Consider the following 22,638-nt stretch of genomic DNA (forward strand, 5'->3'; position numbering starts at 1 on the left):
ATATCCCTCATATCGTATTATCTCAGATACTTCCTGTTTTAATTGTGACTGTGACAGCATCTTCTGTCTTGGTAAAAGCAGATGCAAATGACTAATTTATTACCTCATCCATAGGTCTCCTTTCCCTGTTTTGGAATGTGTCTAACTTTGATTGAACCATCTTCTCTCCAAGGCAACTCAATGTTCTGTTACAGTTTTGGCTGACAGTCTTTGATTCTAATTCATTTGGAACAAATTTGTTCTCACCCCATTGACACATCTCATTCCCCAGAATCAAGAATGTCTCCTTCCTTGTTGGCTGTAAAACATTCTGAACAAACAAATTCACTGAACACATTTAAAAAAATTATTTCCCTCTTATGACTAACCCTGTCAGTATTAGCATCCCACATTCTCACTATAAGTAGTCTGTAAATGGTCATTTAGTGGTACAGAGATTCAGTAATGCTTAAAAAAGATTTAAAAATATTGGTGAAGCTTTTCATCTTCCACTCATCAGGACAAATCACAAGCAGTAATAAAGGGAAAACAACATTTATACTGTATGAGTGTAAGTTTCTGTGGAGCATGCACTAGCTAATTATGAATAACAGTTAACTGTCAAGCTTTGTTTTAATTGGCACTTAACTATCAGGTGCCTTCTCCATGGAATTGTCTTTACCAATCAAAATCCAGATGCCAACCAATCAACAATCTCATACAGCATAAAATTGGTCTCTTTATGCTTTGGTACTTCTTGCAAATTGTCGTGATAGGTGTAAGACAAAAAGCTTTGTTCAGTAATAGTGCTGTATAAATTTTGTAACCATCTGTAATTTCCCTGGAAGTTTGTTCCTTGATATCTTTTTTCAAGTGGTGGTACATAGAACATATCCAGAAACGTTAAGGTTTGTTCATTGTTTCTTAGCTCTAACCAAATAGATTTTGTCATTTATTCCCCCAGGGCATCCTGTCTCTAGCAGTGTTATCTTCATTGCTCAGTCCTTTGCGTATAGGAGTTGAGAAGTCATGTTGAGGTTGTACAGGACATTGGTGAGGCCTCTTCTGGAATACTGTGTCCAGTTCTGGTTGCCCAGTATAGGAAGGATATTATTAAGCTGGAGAGGGTTCAAAAAAGATTTGCCAGGATGTTGCTGGATATGGAAGGTTTAAGTTATATGGAAGGTTTAAGTTATATGGAAGGTTTAAGTTATATGGAAGGTTTAAGTTATATGGAAAGGCTGGATAGGCTGGGACTTTTTCACTGGAGCGTAGAATGTTGAGAGGCGACCATACGGAAGTTTATAACATAATGAAGGGTATAGATAGAGTTAATGGTAGTTGTCTAGGAGGGGAGATTTCAAGACAAGGGGGCACACTTTTAAGGTGAGAGGAGAGAGATTTAAAAAAGACATGAAGGGAATATTTTTTACACAGAGCGTGGTTTGTATGTGAAATGAACTTCCTGAGGAAATGGTGAATGTGGACACAGTTACAACATTTAAAAGACATTTAAATAAGTACATGAATAGGAAAGGTTTGGAGGGATTTGGGCCAGGAACAGGCAGGTGAGACTAGTTTAGTGTGGGATTATGTTCGGCCTAGACTGTTTGGACCAAAGCGTCTGTTTCCGTGCTGTATGACTCTATGACTCAGATAATGGTCTCCTTAACTCACCTACCCAATCCTCCTTTCTTTTTTCCCTAGCTTTCCTGAGCATCATTTGTTCAGGAATATCTAGTACCCAGTCCTGCCCCTTCTTGATGCCCAATTGCTGTTAGTGCCATATTATACTTCCATATGGAAGTATAATGTGGCACTATATCATACTATAATATAGTATGTTATATATACAATATATAGTACTATATGCTATATAGTATATATACTATATATAGTACTATATACTATATCTGTTGCTCATCAATTTTCTGAACCTTGTTTTGTGTATTTACATACATGATCTAAGTTAGATCTTATTCTGTTTTCTTTTATGCTGACCCCAGCTAACACACAAAAATAAAATAACACCTAATAAAATATGCTAATACCTACTTGTTATATTAGTATTATCTATTTCTTCCTTTATTCACCTTGATCCTTCTCTCCAATGCTACAGTTTGATTTCTGTCACACTATCAAGTTATTTGAAATTACTTTGACCAACACTAGCAATGTATTCTACTCGACCATTGATCACAGTTCTGTTGCGGCCTAGTATACCAGATTTTACCTGCCCCCAGAATTGGTTCAAATATCCTGGCAGTTGAAAATGCTTCCTCCTGCTCCATCTTTCTAACCACTCATTCATTCACTGTATTCAAAACATGGTACTGAGAGTAATCTGATTATTATAGTATTTAAGGTCTTGCTTGCTAGTCTCCTTTGAATCTCTTTTAGCTGACCTTTCACTCAGATTTTCTATGTTAAAATATTTACCATTATTGCTCCAAAATTTTCAGTTACAACCTTAAATTGGTTTTGGTTCTTTCAACTCAAGTGCATACCTAAAAATGTAATTAAGTGTACTGTCTGCCCTCTCTGTATTTGCTCTGATGTAATTGACTCTTGCTAAGCTCATGGTTAACAGCAAGCAACCATAAGACTTTTTCCATTACCAGTGATGGGGAAGATTTCCCTCTGCATGTGATCTTTTAAGATCAAGCACCTCACTACAAAATTGACTCAATCTTGCATTGATAGATGCGTGGAAGAATTGGATTGGGTTGGTAGAAGACAGACATTTTGTGATTTCAAAGGTTATTACATTCTAAAAACGTTATGACTTATTTTGGGCAAAAGTTATAAACAGAATCTATTGTACAGACATAGCAGAAAACAAGGTCTTCTCTTATGCATAACTTTACTAAGTTCTGCAACCTGATCAAGGCAAAAATATGTTAATTTTGCATTCATAACCAATATGTTTTTCCAGGAAAGTTAAGATCAGATAAATAGTGAATATTTTGCAAGTTAACTATGAATACAACACAGATATTTACATACATCAAGGCTAGACAGTCTTTTAACAAATGCTATGCAAAGCAATATTTGCATACTGTTTCCTGCTTCTGATGACTTTAACACAAGAGAAAGTGTTATGTTTTACTTTGCTAGAAACATTTTCTTAACATGCTTAGTTTTTGGTCAAGAAGGTAGAAATAATTAAAATATAAATGGATTTAAATTCTTATTATTTCGTTCACTTCATGAGCACTAAAGACACAGATAAGAGACAGAAGTAGAAAAGAACTGTGAAACATATATCAGGAATTAAATAAATCCACTTACTCCTGGTGAAACATTCTGTTTGAGAGCATTGTGCATTATGTGATTAATCTTTGTCTGAATATTGTACTTACCAAGCTAGTTCTGACAAAATATAGAGAAGTGACAGCTATGGCCTTTGAGAACAGAACCAGAGATCCTACACCTTGACCCTGCATGTTCTCAGTCTGGTGAATTACAGGTCATAAGTTTTTCTTGACATTGTGATTCCCTGATGTTTTTATCCATGATGAGTTGTAATTATTCAATGGGAGCTCATGTTACTTTAGTCCCTTTGCAGCAGGCAAGGTTGATTTTACTGCCTGGTGTAATTCCAAGCATTGGCCCTTCATGATATTGAGGGCAAGTTATTAATTTGCTTAGGAGATTATTTAGGCAGTAGACAAGGTTGGGATAATTGTTGTGTACTCAAATTAGAATGTTGAGACTGGTGGTGCTTCATAAGGATCTGTTCTGGCTTTTCAAATCGTAACATTATTTATGACTTCTGATAACACAATAGAGAAAAAAAATCCAAGTTTACTGGTGACAAATAGCAGAGTAATTAACGAATGTTAATTACATTATAAAGATTACAACATTATAAAGAGACTTGATACAAAGAAAAACAAAGAACAGAACAGCACAGAAACCGGCCCTTTGGCCCACCAAGACTGCTCCTACACATGAAACCTTTCTAAAGTTAAAAACCTTTCGCCTCTGCCCAATCCATATCCCAATATTTCCTGTCTATTTATGTGTGTCAAGATGCATTTTAAGCTTGCTATTTTATTCACCTCCACCACTACTTCTAGCAGTGCATTCCAGGCACTTTGTGTAAAAACCTTGCCTCTCACATCTTAAATTTTCCCTTTTACACCTTCAACCTATTCCCACTAGTAATTAACATTTCTACCCTGGGGAAAAGACGATCCATGCCTTGGATTATTTTGTAAACTTCTATCAAGTCATCCCTCATCCTGCAGTGTTACTGTGAAAGCAAGCCAGTTGTCCCATACTCCAGATGTGGCCTCACTAGTGCCCTGTGTAAATGAAGCATAACTTCCCTATGCTTGCAATCAATTCTTCTCACAATAAAACATAGCATTATATTAGCTTTCCTGAATACTTGCTCTACCTGTGTGTGCTTCTTTTTTATTCTTTCTGTCAAAATGGACAATTTCACACTTTCCCCTATTGTGCTCCATTTGCCCATCATTCAGCCTATCTGTGTCACTTTGTAGCTTCTAACATCCTCTGCACAACTTACTTTCCTGCCTTTGTAGCATTACCGAATTTAGCTACCATGCCTTTGGTGCCTTCAAATCATTTATATACGTTGTAAAGAATTCAGGCCCTAATGTCGTCTGCTGTGGCACACCACTTGTCATCCTGCCAACCTGAAAAAGGCCCATTTACTCCTACTGTCTGCTTTCTGTTAGCCAGGTTATCTATCTATGCCAATGTGTTTCCCCCAACACCATTAATTTCTGAAATAACATCTGATGTGGCTTTCTGGAAATCTAAGTACAATACATTCACTGGTGCTACTTTATTGGTTAGCTCAGTTGTCTGGACATCTGGTTTGTGATGCAGAGTAACACCAGTAAGTGCGGGTTCAATTCCTGCACCAGCTTGAGGTACCAATGAAGGCCCTGCCTTCTGTGCCTTGCTCCTTGCCTGAGGTGTGGTGACCTTCAGATTAAACTCACCATCAGTTGTCTCTCTGTAATAAAAGAGCAACCCTATGGTCCAGTGGCAACTTTGCCTTTGCCTTTATCTGCAGCACTTCTTCAAAGAGCTCCACAAATTAGTTAAACTTGATTTCCCTTTGACAAAACCATGTGGGCTCCACCTGATTACCTTTAATGTGTCCAAGTGCCCAGTTATACCATCTTTAATGACAGCTTCTGATATTTCCCAATGGCAGATGTTAAGCTAACTGGCCTTCAGTTTCCTGTTTTCTGCCTCCTCCTCTTTTTAAATAAAGGAGATGCTTTAGTTATTTTCTATTCTATTCCCCAAATCTAATGAGTTTCAGAAAATTAAAACCAATGCATCAACTGTCTCACATGTGGCTATTTTTAAATGCTAGGATTAAATCCATCAGGACCCCAAGATGTGTCAACTGGCAATTTCAACAAATTATTTAGAACCACTTTCATGGTAATTTAAGTTTCTTGAATTCTTCCTTTGCATTCAATTCCTGATTTACACCTTATTTCCGGGACATCACTTGTATCCACTCTAGTGAAGACTGAAGCAAAACATGTGTCCAATTCATCTGCCATTTCTTTATCCTCCATTACTAATTCTCCAGACTCATTTTCTGCAGGATGAATACTTAGTTGGTTAACTATTTTTTAAATATGAAGAAAATTTTCCTGTTTAATATTTTTGGTTAACTTTCTCTTGTACTCTAACTTTTCTGTTCTTGTTAATGTTTTAGTTTTTTTTTTACCTGTTTTATGTTCTGTCCAATCTCCTAACCTTTCATTTATCTTCGTACAATCTTATGTCTTTTCTTTCAGTTTGATACTGCCTTTGATTTTTTTTTTAGATATCCACGAATGGTAGATTTGTCCCTTCGAATTTTTCTTATTTGTTGGAATGTGTCTATTCTGTGCTGTCTGGAACATCCCCTTAAATGTTTGCTACTGTGTCACTATTGACCTATCTCTTAAACTGAATTTCCAGTTCACTTTCGGTAGCTCTGCTTTCATGTATTAATATTATCCTTGTTTAAAATCAAAATAGTAGTCTTACATCCACACTTCTCTCCCCTAAACTGTGTATAAAATTCAATCTTACAACGGTTGCTGTGGCCCAGGGCACTTTCACGAAAAAGTCAGTAATTAATTCAATCTTGTTGGTCAAAACCAGGTCTAGAACAGCATGCTCTTTTGGTTGGTCCCATAACATGCTGGTCCAAGGAATTGTCCCAAAAACGTTCAATGAATTCATCAATTAGACAACATTTCCTGAACTGATTTATATATTGGTTAAAATTCTCGCTGAAAATCAATGCACCCTTTTGACAAGCTTCCATTATTTCTTCCTTGATAACCTGTCCTAACAAATGGTTACTGTTATGGAGCCTGTGCACAACTTCCACAAGTTACAACCTGCCTTTATCATTCCTTCTCTCCACCCAGACTGCTTCTATATCCTGTCTCCTTGAATTTTGGTTTGCCCTCACTATTGTGCTAATATCATCTTTAATTAACGGACTGACTAAAATGCCATTGTGAGGTACTGTCCTTCAGATGAAATTCATCACTACCATCATTCAGGATGTTTGAAACATCACAGTATTTCAGGAGAGTTAAGGGGATCATTCATTGTCCTGATCAAAACATATTAACCTATTTCTCATTTCACTTCTGTTTGTAGGATCATTCTGCATGTCAATGGTTTCTTTGTTGATCAGCAGACTATAGTTCCTTCCATTTACAAGTAATTCAATCAATTTGAAATGTTTTGACATTTTCCTGAAAAGTACAGAAGTGTCTGTGACAAAGGAAAAAGAATATTTTTGCTTAGCTTTAGTTTGATGGCTAATTTTCTAAAATCTACCATAACACACAAGGAATTTAAAAACTGTGTAAGGAAGAAGCTTGTACAGTTAATCTTGTGTATCAAATTTCATCAGTTCCCATGGTATTCACTGCCTGAAAGTGTAGTGAAGGTGGTTTCACAACAACTTTTAAAAAAGAATTGGATAAATACTTAAAGTAGGAAAACATGTGGGTCGTAAGGGAAAATCAGTTGGAGTGGAACTAATCAAAATACTCTTTCAAGAGATGGTGCAGAAACCATAGACCGATTAGCCTCCTGTGTTGCATCATTCTTTGAACTTGCAGACTTCACTTTTTGTGTGAAGCCCTCTGTCAGTTTCTCATTCTCAAGTACCTGTTCAACTCCTTGTTAAAATTGTCAAATGAATCTGCTTGTGTCACCTCTTCAATTGGACATTCCAGGTCCTTATGACCAAGGGAAAGGCATTGTTTTCCTCCCATTAGAACTTTCCTGATGATTTTTCAGTTCATGACCAGTTACTGACTTGCCCACTGGAGGGATTTCTTTTGCCTACTCACTCTATATATTTTCAAATCAACATGTTTAGAGATGGCATTACATACCACTTTCAAATCTTCTCATCATCTTGGAAATCTCTCTTTGGCGACTTATTACCTTGCAAGCAGTATGGACCTATCTTTTCCATTCTTTCTCAATGACTGAAGTCTCTCATTCTTGTAACACCCTTGTAAACCTGCTGCATCCTTTCTAATGCCTTTACATCTAACTTTGAATTTTGTGCCCAGAATGACCACAATCTTCTTATCGAGGCCTACCCACTCGTGTTCTAGCATGATTTCTTTGCTTTCATGTTCTTCTCAACTATTTATAAATTCAAGGACTCCATGTACTACTGTAATCACTTTATCAACTTGCACTGCCATTTTTGTAGGTTAACGTACACATGCACTTGTGTCACTTATGTTATTCTATTTTTCCATACTGATTCTCACAAAATACTATGTTTCTCCACATTGGACTCTGTCTACAATGCTTCTGCTAACTTCACCATCTTGCTTTGTGTCACCAAGTTGTAGGGTGAAATTGGCTCCAATCATATGTAACAGCAGCACTCAAAATAAACGAGGGCCTCTCTCCCACCCCCTCAGGCTAAAGAATCTCCTGGAAATTTAATCAAGGGGCTCACCAAACAGAGAAAAGTTGCCTCTGTTGATAGAATCACAGAGAAGTGTCTTTGCGGGGGAAGAAGTGGCTTCAGGAGGGGTAGGGAAGAAGGAGGCTCCAAATTGGGGGTGGGGTGGTGGGGCAAGGATAAAGGAGGCGGCTGGTAGGATTAGGGGCGAAGGAGATGAAAAGAGGAACAAGGAGGAAGGGAGGCTGCAAGAGGAATAAATGGGAGAAGGAAACTGCCAAATTGTCAGGATTGGGAGTAGTGGGAAGGAGGTTAGAAGAGAGGTGAGGGCCGAAGGAGAATTCAAGAGAGGTGAGAGTGAGTAAAAGGTTCCAACAGGGGTGAAGGGAAGAAGATGGCTGTAAGTAGAGTAATTGGGGAAGAAGGCTGCAAAGTGGTGTGGAAGAAGGAAGCTGCAAGAGATGTAGGTGGTAGAACAAAGTTGCAGTGGATTTTATTTTATTCACTCATGGGGTGTAGGTGTCACTGGCTAGCCAGCATTTATAGCCCATTCCTGATTGCCGTTGAGAAGATGGTGGTGAGCTGCCTTCTTGAATAGCTGTAGTCCGTGTGCTGTAAGTGGACCCACAATGTCCTTAGGATTTTGACCTAAAGACAGTGAAGGAATAGCCAATATATTTTCAAATCAAGACGGTGAGTGGCTTGGAGGCGAATTTGCAGGTGGTGGTGTTCCCAGGTATCTGCTACCTTGTCTTTCAAAATGGAATGATTGTGTGTTTGAAAGGTGCTATCTGAGGATCTTTGGTGAATTTCTGCAGTGCATCGTGTACATAGTACAAACTGCTGCTACTGAGCGTTGGTGGTGGAGGGAGTACTTGCTTGTGGATGTTGTGCCAATCAAGCAGCCGCTTTGTTCAGGATGGTATCAAGCTTCTTGAGTATTGATGGAGCTGCACCCATCCAGGCGGGTGGGGGTGGGGGCGGGGGCAGGGGCAGCGTGTGGCATGGCATTCCATCACAATCCTGACTTGTACCCTATAGATGGTGGATAGGCTTTGGGGAGTAAGGTGGTGAGTTACTCGCTGCAGTTTTCCTAGCCTCTGACTTGCTCTTGTAGCTGCTGTATTTATATGGCGAGTCCAGTTGAGTTTCTGATGAAAGGAAGCTTCCAGGTTGTGGATAGTGGGAGATTCAGTGATTGTAACATAATTGAATGTCAAGGGATGGTGGTTAGATTGTCTCTTATTGGAGATGGTCATTGCCAAACATTTGTGTGTTGCAAATGATACTTTTCCCTTGTCATCCCAAGCCTCAATGTTGTCCAGATCTTGTTGCATTTGAGTATGGATTTCTTTAGTGTCTGAGGAGTTGTGAGTGGTACTGAACATGATACAATCATCAACGAACATCCCAATTGTGACTTTATGATGGAGGGAAGGTCAGTGATGAAGCAGCTGAAGATGGTTGGGCCTAGGACACGACCCTGAAGAACGCCTTCAGAGACGTCTTTGAGACGACTGACCTCCAACAACCACAACCATCTTCTGACACACCACGTATGACTCAAATCAGTGGAGACTTTGCCCCCGATTCCCATTGATTCCAGTTTTACTAGAGCTTCTTGATGCCACACTCCGTTGAATGCCTTGATGTCAAGGGCTGTCACTCTCACCTCGCCTCTGGAATTCAGTGCTTCTGTCCATATTTTGACCAAGGCTGTAATGAGGTCAGGAGCTGAATGGACCTGGCAGAACCAAACTGGGCATCTCTGAGCAGGTTATTACTGAGCAGGCGCAGCTTGATAACACTGTTGTTGGCACCTTCCATCGTTTCACTGATAGTCGAGAGTAGACTAATGAGGCAGTAATTGGCTCGGTTGGATTTGTCCTGCTTTTTGTGTACAGGACATACCTGGGTGATTTTCTACATTGTCAGGTAGATGCCGGTGTTGTAACTGTATTGGAAGAGCTTGGCAAGGACAGTGGCAAGTTCTGGAACACAATTCTTCCGTACTATTGCCAGAATGTCGTCAGGGCCCATAACTGTTGCTGTATCTACTGTTGCTAACTGTTTTTTGATATTGTGTGGAGTGAATTGAATTGGCTAAAGATTGCTGCAAATGCTTCAGCCTTATCTTTTACATTGATGTGATGGGCTGTTTTCATTATTGAGGATGGGAATATTTGTGGAGTCTCCTTCTCCAGTGAACGGTTTAATTGTCCACCACCAATCCCGTTTGGATGTGGCGGGACAGCAGAACTTAGATGTGATCTGTTGGTTGCAGGATCTCTTAGCTCTGCCTATAACTTGCTGATTATGCTGTTTGGCATGCAAGTAGTCCCGTTTGTTAGCATCACTACTTTCATACTTCATTTTTAGGTATATCTGATGTTGCTCCTGGTACATCCTCCAGCACACTCCATTGAACCAAAGTTGATCCCCTGGCTTAATGGTAATGCTTGAGTGGGGGATATGCCCGGCTATGTAGTCACGGATTGTGCTAGAGTACAATTCTGCTGCTATGATGGCCCACATCACCTCATGGATGCCCAGTCTTGAGTTGCTAGATCTGTGCGAAGTCTGTCCCATTTAGCACGGTGATAGTGCCATGCAACACGATGGAGGCTATTCTCAATATGAAGGCGGGACTTCGTCTCCACAAGGAGTGTGTGGTGGTCACTGTTACCGATACTGTCACTGACAGGTGCACCTGCAGACTGAAGACTGGTAAGGATGAGGTCAAGTACATTTTTCCTTCTAGTTGGTTCCCTCACCACCTGTCGCAGACCCAGTCTAGCAGCTTTGTCCTTTAGGACTTGACCAGCTCGATCAGTAGTGCTGCTGCTCAGCCATTCTTGGTGCAGGACATTGAAATGCCCCACCAAGAGTACATTTTGCACCCTTGCCATCCTCAATGCTTCTTCCAAGTGTTGTTCAACATGGAGGAGTAATGATTCATCAGCCAAGGGAGGACGGCGCATGGTAATCAGCAAGAGGTTTCCTTATCCATGTTTAACCTGAAGCGATGAGACTTCATCAGATTTGGAATCAATGTTGAGGATTCCCAGGGCAGCTCCATCCTGACTCTATACCACTGTGCCTCCACCTCCACTGGGTCTGTCCTGCCAGTGAGGCAAAATGTATCCAGGGAAGGTGACAGTGGTTTGGCAACATCTGTGAAGAAAGAGTCAGAGTTAACATTTCGGATCCAGTGAAGGGTCATGGGATCTGAAACGTTAATTCTGAGTTTTTCTTCACAGATGCTGCCAAACTAGCTGAGCTTTTCCAGCAACTTCTGTTTCTGTTCCTGATTTGCAGCATCCGCAGTTCTTTCTGTTTTTATTAAGGTGACAGTGGTGTCTGGGACATAATCTGTAAAATATGATTTGATAATGTCTGGCTGTTGGCTTGACTAGTCTGTGAGACAGCTCTCCCAATTTTAGCACTAGGCCTCAATTTGTTAGTAAGAAGGAGTTTTCAAGGTGGACAGGGCTATGTTTGCTGTTGTCGTTTCTGGTGCCTAGGTCAATGTCAGCAAACAAATACCAGGACGGGAAGATTGTTGTTTGTAGCTTTCAACATCATATTACTCTTATATCCTCTGTTTGGTAGCTTTTATTTTGAAAATCCTTCATTATCAGCAAATCCAAGCAGCATTCAACCTATGAGTGATCAAAGTTTCTTTCAAGTGCCTGTATGATTTCAGGTATGTCCTCCACAAAAACAAAAGAAGAACAAATCCAATCTGGCCAATTAGTGCACCATTGATAGAACGGGTCATCAAATGTGTCATCAAACAGCAGATACTTGGCAATAACCTGCTTTCTGATGCTCAGTTTAGCTTTTTCTGGACCCACTCAGTGCTGACTTCATTGCAGCCTTGATTCAAACATGGAAATCTGAGCTGAACCCCAGAGTAGAGGTGAGATTGATTGCCTTTGACACCAAGCTAATTTGACCAATTGTGACACCAGGGAACCCTAGCAAAATTAGACTCAATAAGAAACAGGGGAGAGTGCGCTGCTGTTTGGAGTCATTCCTGGCACAGAGCAAGATGGCTGCGGTTATTGGATGTCCGTCTTCTCAGTTGCAGGGCATCTCATGTCAGTCAGCTGTGCCATTGTCCTTGAGGGTGGTGTATTTCATGCTTTTGTACGTTTTGTTGGAGATTAATTGAAGACTGCATTGACAGGATCTCTGCCACTTGATGTCTTTTGACAAGGATAGGTGAAGTGAGCAATGTTTGGGACAACATTTCTAGTGCCTTCCTTGCATTGGAGAGGTAAATAGTATGGTCCTGAAATCTGCACAGTTTCTATTTGTGTGCAACATCATGGCTATAGCTCCCAGTGGAATCCACCCCTACAACTCAATTATTCATCTGCCACATGGCTCATGACAGATGGTGGATGAAAGATAATAAAAAGATGATGAACATGATTTGAGTGTGAATTGGATTATAGTGTGGAAAGTTGTGCATAGTCAGCTGATTTAGAATGCTGGACTTACCAAACAGCAATTGAGCGTGCTTGAAAGTGTTCAGAAACTAGTATTGAAACTGATCATAGATAACATGCACTAAAGCTGCTTTGACATAATAAAGAAACTGAATACATTGAATTTGACTTCTCGTGGACACTATCGCGTGACACACCCACAAGAAGGTAAATATGTGATGGAATTAAGGAGAAAAGATGACATCGGCAAATAAGATAGTGAATGACTAGACCACAAGGCCATCCGGCATTATAAATTCACAAATAGTAGGCAAATTATTAAGATGATAATGTGTTCAACCTGACAACACATAATTTACAGATTTCAATATGAATGCAGAGTTTGGTAGACTTTTTAATTTTATGTAAGTTAAGAAGACCTACATATTTTAATTATTTATAAACTTAAATGTTCATGACTTTATTAACCTATTATTATTTTAGGCTGTTTAATTTTTTTCATGATTATCTTTACGTATGAATTATGATTAATGGTTTTATTTGTATCATCATCAAAATTTGGCTCTTCTGTCATGATTTAAAAAAAAAATCATCCATTTATCTGTGTCTATTCTCTTGTCCTGATCTATCTTGAACCAGTTTCAAAATGTGTCTAAATGGCTAGTGAACGTTCCGGATGTCTTCTGTCATGTTGATATCTCTGTGTTCAATAACACTGTGCTGACCTGTCTTCAGCACCTCTGGGCATTGGTTGGTCTTAATTGCCAATTGACAGAATCAGTTTTCATGTGCCAGTGTAAACAAATCCCTGAGTGATTTGGGGTAGGAGACCTGATGGCTGCTGTCACAGGTTTAGCCTCCCTATTGGTGCAGTCTGCTGGATGGCTGCTGTTCAATACTAATAACTACTTGGAATCACATGTGAGGGCTGAGTTAAGGTGAGGACCAATGCAAAAAGAGCCACACCTAATAGACCTGCTTTCCCTTCCTTACTCTCCAATTAGATGGTTTCCTACCAACACCCCAGAATTAGGGAGGGTGAAGCGAATCCTATGGATTTTACAGTTTGAATGAACAAAATGTTCCCAGTTAATATTTTTACAATTGTTCTTGTATCTTCCTACAGGCTGGGAGTCTCAACTTCTGGAAACTGGGTTCCTTAGTATTTTCCTGTGTCCTGTGCTGACTCTCCGCACCATTCCACATCACACGCCACCATCCAAAATTGTCATATGGTCTTTTCGTTGGCTCATTTTCCGCATCATGCTGGGGGCGGTAAGAGTTTTATTAATAATTTAATGCAGCTACTAGGTCTCGCTGCAATTGTCTGTTTTGCAACATTAATTCGCAGCAGATGCAATTCAAAGACATATAACCAGAGTGGGTGAACTTTGAAAAATGAGAGGATTTAAACAGGCTCTTCTCAAACATTCATTGATGAAACAACAGAGAAGAAATCGAGGAATCTGCACATGGCAGCCAAAGTTCAACCATGGAAACAGATCTGATTGATTTATATTTACCTATTGCATTACGTTTAAAGTTTATCCTTAAGCATCTGTTGCAGTTTTCTTTTCTGCATAAAAATATTGGTTAATCTTTTACCTTCTTATGCCTTGCTTCTCCTCTGGTAATAACATATTTTAATGTTAGCTGCTGCCTTTAGGGAGCTGGTGAGAATGAGTAAATCTTGAATATTCTACTTTTAGTTGCAAGCTACAAACTCAGTTAAAGCCACTGATAAATCTAATAAGGGATCCAGGAAAAAAAATCATACCTGGAGAGTGATGACTTGTTACCATATGGAGCAGTTGAGCCAAATATTATACACGTATTTAAGAGGTAACTAGAAAAATATATGAAAAAGAAAGGAACAAAAGGATATGGCCAGATGAAGTAGATTGGGAGTAGACTCTTGTGCAGCATGAACACCTTTACAGTTGGCCAAATAGTCCATTCTTATTTGTAACATTTGTAATTCTGTGAAAACGAAAGTTCATAATATGGTTTAAATATCTTGTTTTGCTTTTCCTCTCCAAGTGGCACGTTCTACATGGTGAATCACCAGAGAACTGATTTAATAATACTTGAATAATTATAACTATTATAATAGCTAACACCATTAACCAACTACAATTCAACACCTGAAAGAAGATGTGAGAAGATGGGAATCTATTGACCAATTATTAATAAATGATAATGTTTTCCTGCATTTACTTGGGAAATATTTACGTGGGAATTAGAGATAACAAGGTGTAGAGCTGGATGAACACAGCAGCCAAGCAGCATCAGAGGAGCAGGAAGGCTGACGTTTCGGGTCTAGACCCCTCTTCAGAAATGGGGGAGGGGAAGGGGATTCTGAAATAAATAGGGAGAGAGGGAGAGACGGATAGAACATGGATAAAGGAGAAGATAGGTGGAGAGGAGACAGACAGGTCAAGGAGGCGGGGATGGAGCCAGTAAAGGTTGGGAGTTAGGGAGGGGATAGGTCAGTCCAGGAAGGATGGACAGGTCAAGGAGGCGGGATGAGGCTGGTAGGTAGGAGGAGTGGACAGGTAGGAGGAAGGACAGGTTAGGGAGGCGGTCAGAGGAGGGGAGATTTTGAAGCTTATGAAGTCCACATTGATACCGTTGGGCTGCAGGGTTCCCAAGTGAAATATGAGGTGCTGTTCCTGCAATCTTAGGGTGGCATCGTTGTGGCACTGCAGGAGGCTCAGGATGGACATGTCGTCCAAGGAGTGGGAGTGGGAGTTGAAATGGTTCGCGACTGGGAGGTGCAGTCGTTTGTCGCGAACCGAGCGTAGGTGTTCCACAAAGAGGAGGCCACATCAGGAACAGCGGATACAGTATACCACATGAGCAAATGTGCAGGTGAACATCTGTTTGATGTGGAAGGTCTTCTTGGGGCCTGGTTTAGGGGTGAGGGGGTAGGTGTAGCACTTCCTGTGGTTGCAGGGAAAAGTGCCGAGGGTGGTGGGGCTGGTGGGGAGTGTGGAGCGGACAAGGGAGTCACAGAGAGAGTGGTACCTCTGGAAAGCAGATAAGGGTGGGGAGGGAAAAATGTCTTTGGTAGCGGGGTCGGATTGCAGATGGCGGAAGTGCCGGAGGATGATGCGTTGGATCTGGAGGTTGGTGGGGTGGTACGTGAGGACGAGGGGTTGTGATCCTTTTCCTGTAGTTAATTGGATCTTTGTAGAGTAATGAGACTTGTCAAAGGCAATCTCGTGCAGAGCAATCAAATAAATGCATAATACTGCGAATGCTGGAAATTTGGAATAAAAACAGAACGCACTGGAGAAGCTCAGCAGGTCTGCCAGCATCTGTGGAGAAAGATTGCGCAAGCATGACCCCGATCTTCCCGTAGCCATTCATTTTAACACAGCACCCTGATCACATGCCCACTTGTCTGTCCTTGGCATGCTGCAGTGCTCTGGTGAATCACAGCGTAAACTGGAGGAACAGCATCACTTCGTCAGACTGGGCACTTTCAAACCTTCTGGACTTAATTGAGTTCAACACCTTCAAGTTGTGAACCAACTCCCATTTCTTCCCTTTCTTTTATCTTTACTTGTTACATTCTCTGTCACCATGTCCTCTATCCTCTCTTCCCTCTCCCCACCACAGTGGCACTGTCTCTTCTTTTAAGTCTGGCAGTCAGACACACCATTGTTCTGCCATTGTCGCATTTCGATCACTTAATCTGAAGGATCAACGTCATTGATCGGTTGATTTCAGAGCTCAGGCTGCAGCCTAACAATAGTGTGAGCTGTAGATTATCTTTCCCTTCTATTCAGACAAAATTTCAGGTGGGGAATGGGTGAGGTCTGTAAGTTTATGGAGGAGATATGTTATTGACGAAGAAAATAAGGTAAAAACCGAAAGAACTGTGGATGCTGTAAATCAGGAACAAAAACAGAAGTTGCTGGAAAAGCTCAGCAGGTCTGGCAGCATATGTGAACAGAAGTTAGAGTTAATGTTTGGGTCCAGTGACCCTTCCTCAGAACTAATGGTAGCTAGGAAAATGTTGGTTTATATGCAGAAGATGGGGTGGGGGAAGGGGTAAGGAGTAAACCATAGATGGGGAGAGAGCTCAAAAATAGAGAAGAACAGTTGGACAAACAAAGGAGTTTAAAACAGTCTGGCTAGGAGGGTGAATAGCTGTTAATGGGGATTGTTAGTGGCTAACAATAGGCAGTGTGTAATGGTAGACTGTGATAACAAGGCCTGGTGTGTGGGGTAGGGAGCTTGGACATGGGAGAGTTCAGACCCTAAAATTGTTGAACTCAATGTTGAGTCCAGAAGGCTGCAGGGTCCCCAAGCAGAAAATGAGGTGTAGTTTTTCCAACTTGCGCAGAGCTTCGCTGGGACACAGCAGCAAGCTTGAGACAGAGATGTTGGGCAGAGAATAGGGTGGTGTGTTAAAGTGGCAGCCAACTGGAAACTTAGTCTTTTTTGCAGGCAGAATGTACATGTTCTGCAAAGTGGTCACCTACTCTACGCTTCGTCTCCCAAATGTAGAGGAGATCACATTATGAGCAGCGAATGCAGTAGACTAGATTGTGGGAAGTGCAGATAAAATGCTGCTTCACCTGGAAGGCATGTTTGGGCCCTTAGATACTGGGGAGGGAAGAGGTAAATGGGCAGGTGTTACACCTTTGGCGGTTGCAGGGAAAGGTACCATGGGGCTGTCGGCGGGAGTTGTTGGGAGTGAAGGAAGAGTGGACCAGGGTGTCCATAAGGAGCAAGAGGATAACTAGAGAAAGGGTTGGCCCACTCAAGGATAAAGGAGGGAAGTTATGCAAGGAGTCAGAGAAAATGAGTGAGATTCTTAATGAGTACTTTGCATTGGTATTCACTGAGGAGAGGGACATGATGGATGTTGAGGTTAGGGATAGATGTTTGATTACTCTAGGTCAAGTCGGCATAAGGAGGGGGGGAAGTGTTGGGTATTCTAAAAGGCATTAGGGTGGACAAGTCCCCAGGTCCGGATGGGATCTATCCCAGGTTACTGAGGGAAGTGAGAGAGGAAATAGCTGGGGCCTTAACAGATATCTTTGCAGCATCCTTGAGCACGGGTGAGGTCCCGGAAGACTGGAGAATTGCTAATGTTGTCCCCTTGTTTAAGAAGGGTAGCAAGGATAATCCAGGTAATTATAGACCAGTGAGCCTGACATCAGTGATGGGGAAGCTGCTGGAGAAGATACTGAGGGATATGACCTATTTGCATTTGGAAGAAAATGGGCTTATTAGTGATAGGCAGCATGGTTTTGTGCAGGGAAGGTCATGTTTTACCAATTTGATAGAATTCTTTGAGGAAGTGACAAAGTTGATAGATGAGGGAAGGGCTGTGGATGTCATATACATGGACTTCAGTAAGGCATTTGATAAGGTTCCCCATGGTAGGCTGATGGAGAAAGTGAAGTCGCATGGGGTCCAGGGTGTACTAGCTAGATGGATAGAGAACTGGCTGGGCAACAGGAGACAGAGAGTTGTAGTGGAAGGGAGTTTCTCAAAATGGAGAACTGTGACCAGTGGTGTTTCACAGGGATCCGTGTTGGGACCACTGTTGTTTGTGATATACATTAATGATCTGGAGGAAGGTATAGATGGTCTGATTAGCAAGTTTGCAGATGACATTAAGATTGGTGGAGTAGCAGATAGTGAAGGGGACTGTCGGAGAATGCAGCAGAATATAGATAGATTGGAGAGTTGGGCGGAGAAATGGCAGATGGAGTTCAATCCAGGAAAATGCGAGGTGATGCATTTTGGAAGATCCAATTCAAGAGCGAACTACACGGTAAATGGAAAAGCCCTGGGGAAAATTGATGCACAGAGAGATCTGGGTGTTCAGGTCCATTGTACCCTGAAGGTGGCAACGCAGGTCGATAGAGTGGTCAAGAAGGCATACGGCATGCTTTCATTCATTGGACGGGGTATTGAGTACAAGAGTTGGCAGGTCATGTTACAGTTGTATAGGATTTTGGTTTGACCACATTTGGAGTACTGCGTACAGTTCTGGTTGCCACATTACCAAAAGGATGTGGATGCTTTGGGGAGGGTGCAGAGGAGATTCACCAGGATGTTGCCTGGTTTGGAGGGCGCTAGCTATGAAGAGAGGTTGAGTAGATTAGGATTATTTACATTAGAAAGACTGAGGTTGAGGGGGGACCTGATTGAGGTCTACAAAATCATGAGAGGTATAGACAGGGTGGAGAGGGGTCACAATTTCAAGGTGAGAGGGGAAAAGTTTAAGGGAGATATGCCTGGAAAGTTCTTTACGCAGAGGGTGGTGGGTGCCTGGAACGCGATGCCAGCGGAGGTGGTAGAGGCGGGCACGATAACGTCATTTAAGATGTATCTAAACAGATATATGAATGGGCAGGGAGCAGAGCGATACAGATCCTTGGAAAATAGGCGACAGGTTTAGATAGAGGATCTGGATTGGTGCAGGCTTGGAGGGCTGAAGGGCCTGTTCCTGTGCTGTAATTTTCTTTGTTCTTTGAGAGAGCGGTCCCTGCAGATGGTGGAAAAGGTAGGGAAATGGAATATGTGTCTGGTGGTGGCATCTCTCTGGAGGTGGCGGAAATGGTGGCTGACGATCTTCTGGATGTAGATGCTGGTGGGATGGTAGGTAAGGACAAGGTGAACCCTATTGCTATTGCGGGAGAGAGTTGTTGCATCTTGTCAGCCTTGATGCCTAAATGGAAAAGAAAAAGTTTCTTGTTAGCACGGCGAGTGAGCTGGAGGATGAAGTGGAACTGCAGAGTGGTGCAGCCCTGAGTCAGTGTGTTACGATGCTGTTGGAGAGAGAGGTCGAGGGTGTGCATGTGACGCCACATGGTACTGAGTGTGGATCTCAGGATGCAGCGAGAGCAGCTGACGGTGGAACATTGAATGTCACGGAGATGCCTATGATCCTGGGATGATTCAAAGCATGAGGGATGAAACATGGAATCCATGTGGGATGAGTCTGAGCTGGAGGCAGTCACTGAGGAATTTCGCCACCTTCAGCGAGACGTTACCACCACACATATATTCCCCTTCCCTCCCTTGCCCGCCTTATGCAGGGATTGTTCCTTCTGGGACACTCTGGACCACCCTTCCATCATTCCCAACACCCCTTGACAGCCCCACAGCACCTTTCCCTGCAACCCCTGAAGGTTAACACCTGTCCATTTACCTCCTCCCTCCCTAGTATCCAAGGGCCCAAGCATACCTTCCAGGTGAAGCAGTGCTTTATCTGCATTTCTCAGAATCTAGTCTACTGCATTCACTGCTCACAATGTGGTCTCCTCTACGTCGGGGAAACAAAGCGTAGACTAGGTGACCGCTTTGCAGAACATCTACATTCCGCTCACAGAAAAGACCCTGAGCTTCCAGTTGCTTGCCACTTTTACACACCACTCTGTTCCCTGGCCAACATCTCTGCCTCAGGCTTGCTACAGTGTTCCAGCAAAGCTCAGCGCAAGTTGGAAGAACTACACCTCATTTTCTGCTTGGGGACCCTGCAACTCTCCAGACTCAATATCAAATTCAATGATTTTAGGGCCTGAACTCTCCCATGTCCTAGTCCCCTACCCCACACAGCAAGCCTTATTATCACATAGCCTGTCATTACACAGCACCCATTGTTGGCTACTAACAGTCTCCATTAACAGCTATTCACCCTCCTAGCCAGATCGTCATCAACTCCTTTGTTTGTTTAACTGTTCTTCTCTCTCTTTGGGCTCTCTCCCCATCTATGGTTGACTCCTTACACCCTACCCCACCCTATCTTCTACGTATAAACCAACATTTTCCTAGCTACCATCAGCTCTGAGGAGGGGTCACTTGACCTAAAACATTAACTATGATTTTTCTTCACAGATGCTGCCAGACCTGCCGAGCTTTTCCAGCAAGAAAATAAAGTAATTTAACGAAGTAACCTCTGTTACAAGGCCAATGGCTTACAGACATTTAATCCCTCACTGGGCCTTTGAGAATAGCCTTGAATTAGATAAAGTAGCTATGGTCAGTTCAAACTGACTTGAAAAAAACATATAAACCATGCAGGCCATAAAACATGGTCACATACAAAGACTACACAGATTTCCACAGAAACAGTGAGAGAAATTGATGGCGATCAACACTAGTTTCTTCTCATGACCTGAAATAATCTTTACTTTTAATATTTGATGGCAACTTCAGTTCAAATCATGAACACTATGACAACAAGTAATCTTTAGCCTCATTTATCTGACTGCTGTTAATTTGCAACCAGCTGCAGCTGTTTCAGTGTAAATGTTGAAGAATAAATTGTACTCTGTTCATATTTGAACATATCTCAAAAATAAACACTTTCACTTCTTGTCGCTGGAGTTGACTTCCTGTCCAAAGTGGGAATACTTCACTCTGGTGATAGAATCACTTTGTGTAAATTTTCTTCCATTTACTGCGGGAAGAAAAATCTGGTGCATACTCAGGCTCTTTGCATAGACAGTGCACAAATCTGGTCAACTTCAAGTGTAAGTCTTGGGGAACTGAATTCAGTTTGAGCTATCGTAACCTGAATGTGTATTATATACAATATGTTGTGCTCATAGGCTTATTCTGTTTTTGATGTTTTGTGGAGTTAAACAAGCTACAAACCACTGAAGTGGTGTGCGTTTCTTTTGGTCAAAACTATAGAGGCATATCCTTGATGAGCCTGGGATTGGGCATTCCACTTCACAATTCATATCATGAAAAATGGTTGAATAATCCTTTTATGACCGAATTCTTCCACTTTATTGATCAATCAGTCTTTAAATCAATACCATTGACTACATAAAATGAAAGGGAAATATTGTGTATTGCGTTGTTTTCAAAATAGTATCTTAATATTTTTGATGCTTTGTTTTATTCCATTCAGTTAAAACAAAACTAAAATCTGAAAATCTTGCAACTTTTAGTCTGTGATTTTTACAATTAAAATACAAATGCTGCATTTCTTTAGCAGTGGATCTGATCTGTTGTGTTTAAGATTTTAAAATATGATGGAGAAATGAAAAAGAGGGCCTGGAATCATTTAAGTTGTTTCTCTGGATGGGGGCACTCTAGGGTTCTTCTCGATACTTGAATTGGGCCAAATGGCTTTCCTCATCTATAGTTACTTCATGATTGGCCCTTTTTTGTTTATGGTCTACAGCGAGCAGCAAGGAGACAACGTCAAGTACAGTCATTCTTTTGGTACGGCTTTCTCAAGCACTGTATGTTTGTCAAATGTGTTGATAAAGGAAATAAGTTATTTAGATCACAGTAAATAAATTCTTTTGGTTAATATTGCAACAAAATATTTGTATGTTTCCTTAAATGTACATATTTATGATCAATTCTTTGCAAGGTGTGCAAACTTTGATATAGTTTGCTATGATTTGGTGCTGCATGATTAGAACCCATAGAGTTACTTTTAAGGCGTGAGCAACTGTATTTGTCAATCTGACAGTTGCTCAGCTTTGCTGTCAATAACTTGCTGGACTTAATCCATATGGTTGATCAAAAGATAGAGGATTAAGGAATGTGGGTAATGTTCAACAAGTAGTTTCAGTGTAAGGTATTGAGAAAGCTTGAAAAACTGCTCATTGCTGGAACAAATCTGCAAATGGTCCTAGTTGCTACATTCTGATTCTTTCCAGCCTACACAGGCCAAAGTAATCCTTAGTCAAAGGGACCAAACGTGGCTATTTTCTGTCGCCAGCAGCCAAGACTATCAGCAACGCATAAATATTGCAAATCAGTTTAAGATGTCTAAGTGAAGTGCCATTCATCTGTTTAATGAGGCTAGGGACGTTAACGTCAGTGGGGGTGACCAGTATAGTAAAATGTGAAATGTTGCAGATGGCTGCCATTTCAAAGTTTGATTTCTGGAACAGTCACAGCTGCAATAGTTTATATTTGAATAATTAAGTGGAAGTCATATAATTCAACCAAATCCATACAATTACAAAATCGAAGTGATCAGTACTCATTGTAGTTTGGCTTAATTGTAGAATCAATGAATCCTATAGCACAAAAGAAGGCTATTTGTCCCATTGTGCCTATGTCAGCTCCTTTAAAAAAAATGTAAAGCCCATTGTCCAAATAAACCTGCAATTTTCTTTCCTTCCAGATATATGTATTCAGCTCCGTTTTGGAAGTTACTGTTCCGTCAAGTTTTGCTATGCTTTCAAGCAAACAAAAAGGCAGAATGTTACAGATGCTGGAAGTCTGAAAGAAAACACAGAAAATGCTGGATGTATTCATTAG

General features: G+C 41.3%; 1 protein-coding gene across 2 annotated transcripts in view; it reads left to right on the forward strand.

Annotated features, from left to right (window-relative positions):
* Positions 1-22,638, forward strand: part of lmf1 (lipase maturation factor 1) — a 578,934-nt gene that overhangs the window by 142,557 nt on the left and 413,739 nt on the right. For both annotated transcript variants that reach the window (XM_048609600.1, XM_048609601.1), the window contains exon 4: positions 13,502-13,650. In XM_048609600.1, the coding sequence (XP_048465557.1) occupies positions 13,502-13,650 (149 nt within the window). The remainder of the gene's footprint in view (positions 1-13,501; positions 13,651-22,638) is intronic.

Source organism: Rhincodon typus, chromosome 21 (assembly GCF_021869965.1).
Source record: "Rhincodon typus isolate 14 chromosome 21, sRhiTyp1.1, whole genome shotgun sequence".
Taxonomy (NCBI): Eukaryota; Metazoa; Chordata; class Chondrichthyes; order Orectolobiformes; family Rhincodontidae; genus Rhincodon; species Rhincodon typus.